This window comes from Carassius gibelio, chromosome A23 (genome assembly GCF_023724105.1).
Source record: "Carassius gibelio isolate Cgi1373 ecotype wild population from Czech Republic chromosome A23, carGib1.2-hapl.c, whole genome shotgun sequence".
NCBI lineage: Eukaryota > Metazoa > Chordata > Actinopteri > Cypriniformes > Cyprinidae > Carassius > Carassius gibelio.
Genome location: NC_068393.1, coordinates 11,477,020 through 11,490,064, shown reverse-complemented (window position 1 = coordinate 11,490,064; position 13,045 = coordinate 11,477,020). Strand labels below are relative to the sequence as shown.

The window sequence follows — 13,045 nt, the reverse complement described above, 5'->3', positions numbered from 1 at the left end:
GAAGCCTGGGCTTCCAAACCACCTCTGCAGCGCCACAAACTGATCACCTCCATGCCTCGGCAAATTGAGGCAGTAAGTAGTTAAAGTAGTCTGTAGTTTTTAAAGCAAAAGGAGCTCCTACCAAGTATTGAGTACATGTACAGTAAATGAACATGCTTTCCAAAAGGCTTACAATTAACTAAAAAGTTTTTTTTTATATTGATCTTATGAAGTATTTTTGTTGAGAATTGGTGGGTTTTTGTTTAATGTTAGCCAAAATCATCACAATTAAAAGAACCAAACCCTTAAACTACTTCAGTCATTGTGCACTGAATTTATTTTATACACAAGTGTCACAATTTGAGTTCACAACATTTCTAATTTATTGAGCTGCATCTGTAAATGGTCATACATAGGCAGGGTCAAACACTGGAAAACCGGTATATTGAGGGCAAGACTCAAGAGCAGTCCAGTAAACAGTTGGAGTCGATCAACGATTCTAAGATGAGCGGCAGACTGATGAGATAAACAGTCTAAGATACTAGACTGGACTAAACTAGAAACACGGAAAGGCACAGTGACCTGCACAAACAATACTCGCACACAAGAAATAGGAAGTCCATGGCTTATGTAGCATGTTGGATTTTATTTTTGCATATTTATGTGCCCGATTTGCGGAACCGATATTTATTTACATTACATTTATTCATTTAGCAGACGCTTTTAAACCAAAGCGACTTGCAAATGAGGACAGTGGAAGCAATCAAAAACAACAAAGAGCAATGATATATAAGTGCTTATAAGTCTCAGTTAGCTTAACACAGCACATGTAGCAAGGGTTTTTAAATAATATAATAAATAGAAAGAAAACCGATAGAATAGAAAAAGAATAAAGCAAGCTAGTGTTAGAGGTCTTATAATATATATATACAGTACAGACCAAAAGTTTGGACACACCTTCTCATTGAAAGAGTTTTCTTTATTTTCATGACTATGAAAATTGTAGAATCACACTACAATTCATTGTGCAACAGATAGTTTTACAAATTACACACACAATACAAATACAAAAATTGCCTACCATGCAGGCATGGTTAAAATAATAAAAACAATCAATAAATAGTAATTCACTAAGGTCAGGGAAGTCGTGGCCTAATGGTTAGAGAGTTGGACTTGCAATTGAAAGGTTGTGAGTTCGAGTCTCGGGCCGGCAGGAATTGTGGGTGGGGGGAGTGCATGAACAGTTCTCTCTCCACCTTCAATACCACGACTTAGGTGCCCTTGAGCAAGGCACTGAATCCCCAGGTGCTGCAGCATAAATGGCTGCTCACTGCTCTGGGTGTGTGTTCACAGTGTGTGTGTGTGTGTGTGTTCACTGCTCTGTGTGCACTTCGGATGGGTTAAATGCAGAGCACGAATTCTGAGTATGGGTCACCATACTTGGCTGAATGTAATGTCACATCACTTATCTGTGGTTCTTTATAGAATTAAGAAGCAGAATGGCTGCAGGCACAAAAGAGTGTTTATATTTTTGGTCTGGTCTTTTTGATGTTGAATAAAGCAAATCTGCAGGATCGGACAGTTTTAGCAATGTGGTCTGGGAAAATCAGCTGATCATCCATCATAAAGGCTTCTGGCTGTTTATGAAGGAGTTATGATGTGCCTAACTTAATGGTGAAATTGTGATGAAACGATGGGTTTGCTTGAACCACAAGCAGTTCTGTCTTGGCAAGGTTGAGTTGAAGGTGATGGTCCATCATCCAGCAAGAAATGTCTGTTAGACAAGCTGAGAGGCGAGTAGCTACCGTCGGATCATCAGGATGCAATGAGAGGTAGAGTTGAGTGTCATCAACATAGCAGTGATATGAAAAGCCATGTTTCTGAATGACAGAACCTAATGATGCCATGTAGACAGAGAAGAGAAGTGGTCCAAGAACTGAGCCCTGAGGCACCGCAGTAGTTAGATGTTGTGACTTGGACACCTCACATATCCAAGATACTTTGAAGGACCTATCTGATAGGTAAGACTCAAAGCACTGAAGTGTGGTTCCTGAGATGCCCTTTTTCCAGCAGGGTTGATAGGATGATCTGGTGGTTAACCATGTCAAAAGCAGCGGACAGATCAAGCAGGAAAAGTACTGAAGATTTGGATTCTGCTCTTGCCAGTCTTAGGGCTTTAACAACTGGGAGCAAGACAGTCCCAGTTGAATGTCCACTTCTGAAGCCAGATTGGTTGCTGTCAAGGAGGTTGTTCTGTGTGAGAAATGCAGAGACTTGGTTGAACACGGTAAAAACACCAGTTTGGAGGAATGTGTTAATGATGTGAGTGAGTGAAGGTACAACTGCAGGAGAAATGGTTTGAAGGAGATGAGATGGAATAGGATCAAGCGGGGAAGTAGTAGGATGATTAGAAAGGATGTGTTTGGAGACTTCTGCCTCAGAGAGTGTAGAGAAGGATGTAAATGAGTGTATTTTTGTTGGTGATATGACCTTGACTGATTGTGGTCTGGAAAATTGTGCACTGATGTTTTTAATTTTATTAGTGAAAAAAGTGGCAAAGTCATCAGCTATTAACTGTTATAAAGTAAATAAATCGCTGAGTGAAGTAAGAATATACTTTACATTGGTTTTTCCTCTTTTCAGTCATCTTTTTTTTAAGTGTAGAATATTAGTCTTTCATGTAAATTTAATCAACTTCATTTTAAACTACCGTATTAGTATGTTTATAAGCTGTTTAATAGCTACAGAGTCAAGAATAATTCACTGGATAATGTTAATTCACTTAATAATATTCTCTGGAATATTGGAATATAAACAAACAAAACATTGTATTTTATTGCATTTCTCAACTGGAAACTCTTGAGACCTCCGTTCATCTTTGGAACACAGTTTAAGATATTTTAGATTTAGTCTGAGAGCTCTTAGTCCCTCCATTGAAGCTGTGTGTACGGTCTACTGTCCATGTCCAGAAAGGTAAGAAAAACATCATCAAAGTAGTCCATGTGGCATCAGAGGGTCAGTTAGAATTTTTTGAAGCATCGAAAATACATTTTGGTCCAAAAATGGCAAAAACTACGACTTTATTCAGCATTGTCTTCTCTTCCGTCTCTGTTGTGAGAGAGAGTTAAAAACAAAGCAGTTTGTTATATCCGGTTCGCGAACGAATCATTCGATGCAACTGGATCTTTTTGAACCAGTTCACCAAATCGAACTGAATCGTTTTAAACAGTTCGCGTCCCCAATACGCATTAATCCACAAATGACTTAAGCTGTTAACTTTTTTAATGTGGCTGACACATTACTGTGAACTGCTGAACTGCTGTGAAGAGAGAACTGAAGATGAACACGAGCCAGATAATGAACAAAACTGTGTTCCGAAGATAAACGGAGGTCTCACGGGTTTGGAACAACATGAGGGTGAGTTATTAATGACATCATTTAGATTTTTCGATAAACTAACCCTGTAATAGTCAATACAAACATATTTTTGTATTATATTTATTTATTTATTATTTTATATGTATTATTTTGTAATATAATATATTTTAGGCGCAGTGAATAGCACAGTTTTTCTTATGGGTTCCCTTAGCCCTGTTGTACCCTACCCCCTGTGTTCCTGCAATGCATGTCCTGATCCTGTATATATTGACACGTCGCCCAACTTTTAATATCACGGAAATTGATCACGCACTTTTTCGGTCAAATCTGCTCGAATAGAGGTTTTCACGAGCTGGTTGAGTAAATATAGATTTAAACTCAACGAGAAAGGATGCGCATGACATGATATTTTATTCGGACCCAAAAGGCGAGATGAACATCAAGGAGCGCTATACACATTCATGAAGTGTATGTTTCATTCATCCTCGAAGCCGGAGGGTGCTCTCATGCAGAAAATCATACCGGGAAACTCCTAATATGGGCAAAATCGTCCAGCTATTGCTATATGAAAACAGTTGTTTACACAGAAAAACAGACACTTTTTGGAAACACGAACACATTAAACATAACGATTGTGACAATAAATGTTTTTTTAAGTCATCTCCAGCAGGTTATAAATAAAGTATATGAACAATGCAGTGCTAATTGCATTTATTACATCATAGAATCTATTCTGCCTTATTATTATGATGAAAAAAGTGTTTGTAATATATAAACAAATCATTATCATTTGTTGTTGTCCAGCAGTTAAATATTTATTCACCAACTAAAAGCTAGACATTAGAGAAAATACGTTTTTGAACAGTAAACTTTTTTTTTTAAAGAAGTCTCTTCTGTTAACCAAGCCTGCATTTATTTGATCCAAAGTTAAGTAAAACAGTACGATTTTGAATTTTTTTTACTACCCTATTTAAAATAACTGTTTTCTATTTGAATATATTTCAAAATGAATTTATTGAGATTTTAAAGCTGAATTTTTTTGCACTATTATTCCAGTCGCACAGTCCTTCAGAAATAATTCTGATATTCTGATTTGCTGCTAAAAAAGACAGCGGAGTATAATTTTTTCAGATTTCTTTGATGAATAGAAAATACAGAAGAACAGCATTTATCTGAAATAGAAATCTTCTGTAAAATGATGTCTTTATCATCACTTTGGTTATATTAAGTGAATGTGCAAAGGTTTACTGTTAACAGGTTTTACGATGTTATTACAACATTTAACAGCATTTTATTTAAAAAAGACAAATAAAAAAATGGAGATATTCTGAATTTAAAAACTGTTTAAAAACCAGTGTAATGCATTTTTTTTTAATCAATATTTCAGAAACTGCATTTGAATATTACCAGTATTGAATTTAATGGATTTCAAGTCCTATAAACACGACTGTCTAAAACGGTTTAAATTTATAAAACCTACACATTCAAAACATCATTATAACTCTGACATGTCTTTATGTAAATATTAAGTGTAAGTGAAATGGTAAGTAGAGTTAGGACTTTCATGATGTTATGTGCTGGGGGTGTGAATTTCAAAGGTGCTTGATTTAATAAAATGGTTCTTTAAAAAGTCCTTGAATCTGGTGTTCATGAAAGAGTGGGAACCCTGTCTACAGGTTTGACGCCATGACACGTGCTTCCACATTTTGCTCATGTTGCATCTTGTCTGGAATTATTTATGTCTGCTTTAACATAACTGTTATCTGATGAGCCTGTCTGCTCATCAATGTGTTCAAAAAATGCCTTTAGCTACTGTGAGAGTGTGTGTTCACATGTTTGGCAAGCATGGCAGCAGACACACACCGAACTCACAGTGAAATTACAGTGAGTTTCCACACATTGCTATTCCTTGGTGTGTGTGTGTGTGTGTGTGGCATTATGTGGTATAAAGGGGATCTTAGCCTCCTGGTTTGATCCATTGACTTTCTTCTGCCTTTCAAAAGCATGAGCCCGGGGCCAGGGGCCCATTAAGGCAAAACCAGTGCAGGCCGAGGGGGTGTCATTATGAGCCAGTAGAAAGATAAACTGAATCAATGTAGGAGCCCACAAACCCTTTCAGCTGTCCAGCCTCTACTTGCTTCCTTAAGCGGAATACATGGTTTAGTTTTATGGAAGCTTACTCTTGTGCTTTCATGCTAAGGTTATTGAGCAGCTCCTGCTTTGATCTACAGAGAGATTTACTTGGTTTTGAGGTGATCCTATGCATCGTGCTGATGACATTAGCAATAATGCATGTTGCAGGATTGTCATTCCTACATGAGGGACAGAACCTCAGATGTTCCAGTCATTGTGTTATTATTAAACACATACTTGAAGTGATCATAGTTCACCAAAAAATGAAAAAGCTGTCATTTTCTCAACCTCATCTTGTTCCAAATAAATCCCATAAATCTTTTAACCTGATTTAATCCAAGTCTTGTGAAGAGATCCGATGGCTTTATATGATATACTGAATTAATTTAGGCTTTTAGTCACTTGTAAACACACACATGTAGCGCATCACATATAGCACTTATGGATCACTTTTACTGTATGAAATTTTAAGGATCTTCTAGGTTTTGGTTACCTGGACTTTCAGCAGAGGGATAGAAACCTCATAGGTTTCATTAAAATATCTTACATTGTGCTTTGAAGATAAACCAAAGTCCTGTTTTGTTCTGTTGTTGTATTGCTTGTTTGATATTGAAGATTTTGAGTTGTCCAAATGTTGTAAACAGAATGTCTCTTTTTTCAGGCTGCTGTGAACGGTGACATGTCGGTGGGAGAGGGATTGTTAGAGAGCGACAGTGGTCTGGAGATGACCAATGAGAACAGCCCGCTCACTGCGGCAGAGCCACCTTCACCCTTCTGCCCCAAACAGAACGGAGGCGCAGCCTCACCCGCAGGTACACACTTTATCACTGGTACTACTGTTACCAACCTAATTCCTGTAAAATTTAAATGTGTTTTTACATGGAAATGCTAGATAGTCTGACGATTATGACAGGAATTTAAATATTGGATATAACTTTACCAATTCTATCACACTAGTCTTATTTTAACACAAATATGGTCATACGTTTGGAGCACTGTGTTATAATATTTATCTTGGTGCAATGCCTTTTTGTATTTTTAATGGAAATCAAAAATGTTACAATGTCATAAATTTGTTTGATTATTAAGGAGCAATATTTGCTGTCTGGAATTTATTTTTCATTTATGTCACATACTGTGTTATATTACTATTACAAATACTACTACATATACATTCAATACAATTGAATAAATAAAATAAAATGAAATGATCACTGGTGTTTACATTTCATAACCAGGTATTCATAGTATTATGCAGTATATCTAAGTGTCTGAAATTGCTTATACCTTGTCATGAGCTCTCTTATTCTTTCAGATGAGAGTGAAAACAGCATCAGAAGAAAGAGATCTCGTAAGCGCTCTGACACAGAGGAAGACAGCGCCTGGGATTCCTCCTACAGTGAGGTAAGAATTGACGTACTACACATCTGATCTTATCGCACACTGACAGCACGATTCACATTCTGAAGCTCATTTTGCTGCTGTTTCCAGACACATAGCTGAAACAGGACAAAACATAGTTGCTGTACTACAGGAAATGTGTTTTTTTTTTAAACCAATGGCAGTGTTGTAAAAATAACACAACAAAATTAGTGGTGTAATCATATATCCGTCCATTCACTCGTGTCATAAACAAACCCGAAACCTGTCTGAACAGATGCAGGAAAACACAGAAACCTGAGTTTGGTATCACTTTTGTGGTCCTCTGTGCATTATCAGCGTAATGAAATAAGACATGCAGAAGATCACATTGTGCAGCATTCCTGTCCCCCCTTTAAACAAACACTCACATACGTGCTAACTGCAAACTGTGTGCATGTGTATGCATGTCTATGTGTTTGTTATCTTTCCATCAACACATTTCACCGTTCAAGGTGATAAGGGCTATTCATACTCTACTGCAAAGACTACTTACAATCAGATAAATCATGATAAGCAGAACTGACTATTTTATATCTGTTCTGTAGTGTTTATGCTTGTCTGTGGTTTTACTCTGTATTGATGAAACTTGTGCATCTCGTGAAAAGAGAAAAAAAGCTAAATGTAGAAGATCTGAGTCAGATTATGGGCATTTATACAGTTTACAGACTGGACAGGTGCTGTACTGTGTGCTTTTAAAAGTTTTTAGGTAAAATTATATAATATATGGAGTTAGTTTGTGAAATATTTAGTAAGTTGAATTGAGCTCATTACTTGATTATTTCGGTCTATAAAATTGTAACTATGCAGCATATAACATCAAAATTTAGAAAGTAATTTATCATAATAAATAATCATTATTCAATTAATTTCAGCAATTTGATAATATCATATCATGTATCATATACACTTTACAGTAAGGTTTCAGTTGTTAACATTAGTTAACATGAACTAACAATGAACAATACTTCTACTACATTTATTAATCTTAGCTAAAGGTAACATAAATACATTTTTTTTTACATTTTTTAACATTTCTTTTTGCTCTATGAACTGACATGAATATGAACATTTATTCAGCAACATTAATAAAGTAACTTTAGTTAGTTCATTTTAGTTAATACATTAGCTGATGTTAAAAATGAGACCTTAATGTAAAGTGTTTGCATTTATAATATATATATATATATATATATATATATATATATATATATATATATATATATATATTAGGGGTGTAACGGTTCACAAAATTCACGGTTCGGTTCGATACGATACACTGATGTCACGGTTCGGTTCGGTTCGGTTCGATACGTTTTAGATACAGCAAAATGTAAAAACATCTCAACTTTTCAGAATGCCGCAAGCGCACCGCGGGTCATGTGACAAGAACCAACCAATCAGCTTCATCCTTTCCCGTAACAACGTTGAGAGCTCAGCCAAGATGAAGGAACAGCTGATCATAGTTGTATATGGATTGCAATTTTGAAATAAATTCAGTAGCAGAGCTACTGCAAGCGATTTTTAGAGCTGCAAATCCATTTATCCTTCGCTGAAATTTCCGCGTCTCATGGAGAGAGCACGTCATTGTTGCTTAGCAAAGACAGACGCCTCATGAGCGCTTCTGCCCGAGCGCTTTGGAAAGGAGGAGAAAGACGCGCTTAGCGTTTTCCATGCGTTTTTAGGCACGATATGTGAACGGCCCCTAAGGCGCTCGCTCACTCAGCACGCGCTGAAGGCTCGTTGCAAAATGTCTAATGCATTTAACAGACCAGAAATATAAGATCCTAAAATAACCAACAGGTCTGGTGTTTGGGTTGGATTCCCTGTAAGCTATAGTGTCTAAATGCTGCAGGGATAGTTTGCTGCGTGCATGTTTCTCCTTTTTTTTCGTCTTTTCCCAGATAGTACTGACGCATATATCCCAGATATTCCCGCTGGTTTTTTTTTTTTTTTTTTTTTTTTTGTATTCCCGCTGGTGTACCCTGTCATGTTGCAGATGCGACATACCGTTGTTTTTTTATCCACCACTCTCTTGCCATCACCATTATAGCTTAAAGGGAATCCAAAGTGCACCCAAACACCAGACCTGTTGGTTATTGGAGGATCTTCTCATTTCTAGTCTGTTAAACGCATTGGCTATTTTGCAACGAGCCTTCAGCGCGTACTGAGTGAGCGAGCGCCTGCTGAGTAGCCTAACATAAACATATAAGATGGTGTTTTTTTCTTCTTCGGGAGTGTCAGGGGCGTTGCCTGTTACGTTGTTTGGGTTATTGGGCTACCTTGTTGAACGCATATCATTATATTTCTTTCTCTCTCTTGTTTTTTTTTTTTTTCAAATATAATTAATTACTCCAACGAACCGTTCGGTATACATAATGCGTACCGCGTACCGAACCGAAAGCGTCGTACCGAACGGTTCAATACGAATACGCGTATCGTTACACCCCTAATATATATATATATATATATATATATATATATATATATATATATTTTACATCTAAAATATAAACCCATGGATTTTAAAGAGGATGTGATTATTCCTTAAATTATGTGGATTATTTTTTTTTTATGTTTCCTGAGGTGTACTTGTATTGTTAGTATGATTTTTACATTTAAAATGTAGAAATAAAAGGCATTTTTTATATCCTAATTTCCCCCTCTGGCTTGAATGCTCTGTTTGAGAGTAAATGACAACTGTTGTGATTGGCTGACAACATCTTTTCATTTGAAATGTGTATTACATGTGGAACCCCACTCAAATACTTCTACTAGTTTTTTTTTTTACTATAACAGCTGTCTAGATTAACGAATCGGGGAAGTGTTGATTATAGCATTATTTTTTTCGATCTTTTCCCATCACATGAATCGCTGCATTGATGAGACAGAGTCTGTTAATCACGTTAATGCAGTGATCTCGTCATTGCAACGCGTTTTCTCTCACAAAATGCTTTCACCACAACTAACAGCAAACACAATATCGACATGAATACAGTAACTGCTTTGTTGTGCAGCATAACAGTGTCATTCATTAAAATGGCACTTTGGGCAAGTGTGCAGATAAACTCGCGATGTGTGATTGACAGCTCCGAACAATAAAAAGGGAGCTTTCTTTGATCGCTCTCTGTAGTTTAATCACAATTTAAATAACAGATTTGTTTCATGCTACTAAGAGAAACAATGTGAAGTTGAACATTTAGTCACTGGCTTGATTCACTGATGCATAAACAGTATTAAACGATTTAGAAAGTCTGTGTGAACTTAATTAGCTACACATCAGAAGTCACTGATCACAGATCAGGCATTAATGAACACTGTTACACACTGTTTGTTGCGGTGATGTCGAACTTGTTTGTTTGTACTGCCTGTGCTGACATTGCGACTAAAATAAATGTAAAAAAATAATGATAAATGACAGTAAAAAATTATATATTTGAATTAATTGTAAATTGAAGTTCATATTAAAATTAATAACTTTAATTTCTGGAAAAAATAAAGGATTAACTTCTGTAAATAAAGATGTCATCAAATAAGGAGCGTTTTCAGCAGGTAAGCTATCATTTGAACATCAACAATATAATACCCTACAATAATATAATTGAATATAGGCTCCAATTTATTATGCTCTATGTATTCCCCATACATGAAGAAAATAAGGTTGAATCCCAGGGCTCTAAAAGAATGTTAGAGTCGACTGATTTAATGCACCCAAGGAAAACATGAAGAATGGAAAAATACATCGCTGGACAAGAAAGCGTAAAATAACACAGGTAAGACAAATAAATTAATCTTACCCATTAACATGTCATAATGATGGTCAGGCGAAAATAAATGTTACTTTAGGACTTTGATTTAGTTATTAAACTTGTGAAGCAGTCAGTCAAGTTTACAACCTTTAGTAAACTGATTTACTCTTTAAAGAAGATTATATTAACAAACATGTTTCATCTAGATATTTTAAATAAAAAAAGATGTTTTGTTATCGCTTTTAGAGCAAAGCGCCGCCATCTTGCAATACCACAGCGTGTGATGTCATGTTTGGTGCCGTTGACCAGTGAAGAAATATAAGCATTTCTTTACTTTTCGAACACACTTTTATGGAATTGAGAAAGACAAATTTAAAAAGACTGTGGAGCCCATAATAATTATGCATTTGAGCCAAAACACCGAAGGGACTGAGTTGTAGAACCATTACCTCTTTTTCCAAAGTTGCCATCCACCGGCAGCGATTTTTATGATTTTCACGAAAATGTTGATGGCCTACAGTATATTTCGCTGCATAAATATTTGAATATCCAAAACACCAAAATAAAGATCACAGCCTCTACTTAAAAAAAAAAAAAAAAAAAAAATTATTCTAGCTTAAAGCATTCTTTTTTTAATCAACACTTTAATATAGGTAGGTTTCATAAAAATGTATGATTTTGTGCAAAAAGGTGAGAAAATCAAATGTTTATCAAAAACTACTAAAAAAATATCTGGATAATATTCCATACCATTATCAAAGCATGAATCCAGTAAATCACTTCCATCAACATGTATCAGTTCCTGGATCATCATTTTACTCAAAAACATTATGCAGTTTTCATATATATGTTGTCTATATCTGAGGATTGCATTATTTATCATATGCATGTGTTTACATAAGAGATCACTAGTCTTTCTGTTCTTTTTGTTTAGGAGGTTTTGTAATCCTTCAGAAGATGTGTAATAGCGCCCGTGAGTGTATAACAGTGAAAACACGGAAAGCCTTAAAAACTCGTCAATGGCTGTTAAGCATTGTCTTCTAAATGACGAGATAACTCATCATTGGTGGGGAAAGAGTTAATGGGTGGAAGAAGACGTGAACCCGCTGGTTTGGTGTGAAGAGCGAATCGGAAACAATATGTCAGCCAATTATGTCAGCCATTCTGACATTATTTTGTGTAAATTTGTTTAAGAAGACAAGAAAGAGAACTCAAATAGGTCCTCGCAAATGTTGTCTGAGCTACAAAAACTACTGAGTTTGAAAGGGCTGCCGTATCAATAAAGATGCCACATAAATGTTATATAAAGTATTTTTAGTTTACATCACTTTGCACCTTGCGTTATGAAAACAATGTTTGGGATACCATGATCATAACTTAGGGATTTAGACAGCTTTGCGTTCGGTATTCATGCAATTATGGTGAAATTAAGCCAAGCACATTTGTGTATTCAAAAAGTAAAGAAATACTTGTACTACTTCTGTGGCCAACGGAGTGAAACAACCCCCGTGACATGGCACACTGTGGTACTGCTACTAAGATGCCGGCCTCTTGCTCCAAAAGCGATAACAAAACATCCTTTTTGTCTTTAAAACGGTTACATTAATTGTGTTTGTTGTATATTTTTAATTAAAGTGGAAGTCACTTTACTAAAAGTAATCTTTCCTGACTGCTTCAATTCTCCCTTTAAGCACCTGAAGGCCAAATAAGAACAACACAATATAATATAGCCATGTTGGAAGATACGAGCAAGTGATGATTAAATGCACCCGATCGAGTGACGTCATTCTTTAAAGCACGCAGCATGTATCCATGGCCATGCTCAGCTTCGTAGAGACGGTTAATGGCCCTCCCGGTGATTTCCTCGGACATGGCCTTGAGTTTTCTACATTTGCTGAAGCTGTTGTCCGTTGTGTACGGCTGCTGACTGTTATGTAAACACGTTTTGAAGCTAGCATGTAAAGCTAAAATAATTAATGTATCTAATATCAACAAATATTGATTTAAATATTGATATTATTTTGTTGTTTTAGGTCAGAAGCCAACGGGAAGAATTGCCAACGGTCAAACCCCACAGCTGATAACCCCAAATACACACACGGAAAGAGCGCCGCACCTTTCAATTGTTTAAATAAAATAAGCTTCTTTTTCTCCTTACAACGTGTCTGTTGTCTTTGGTTAGCCTAAAAGAAAAAGAAAATGATATTCAGAGGACTGAAAGCGAAAGTCCCCTAAATGTCCCCAATGGTGGCTGGAATGTGTTCCCTTCAATGTCTGGAGGTTGTCTTCGCCATTTCTGGGGACCCTTTTTTTGTTAACTGGGATTATTTGCTCTACATATGCATCAGCTTACTGTCATGGCATTATGGTTTCAGGAAAAGGCTGAC

At 36.2% G+C, this 13,045-nt stretch overlaps 1 protein-coding gene across 1 annotated transcript in view; it reads left to right on the top strand.

Annotated features, from left to right (window-relative positions):
- Positions 1-13,045, top strand: part of LOC127945015 (DNA (cytosine-5)-methyltransferase 3B) — a 50,254-nt gene that overhangs the window by 15,468 nt on the left and 21,741 nt on the right. Inside the window, exons 3-5 of the mRNA XM_052541513.1 lie at positions 6,152-6,302; positions 6,806-6,894; positions 13,034-13,045. The exon at positions 13,034-13,045 is cut by the window's right edge and continues 132 nt beyond it. Coding sequence (XP_052397473.1) covers positions 6,152-6,302; positions 6,806-6,894; positions 13,034-13,045 — 252 coding nt within the window. The remainder of the gene's footprint in view (positions 1-6,151; positions 6,303-6,805; positions 6,895-13,033) is intronic.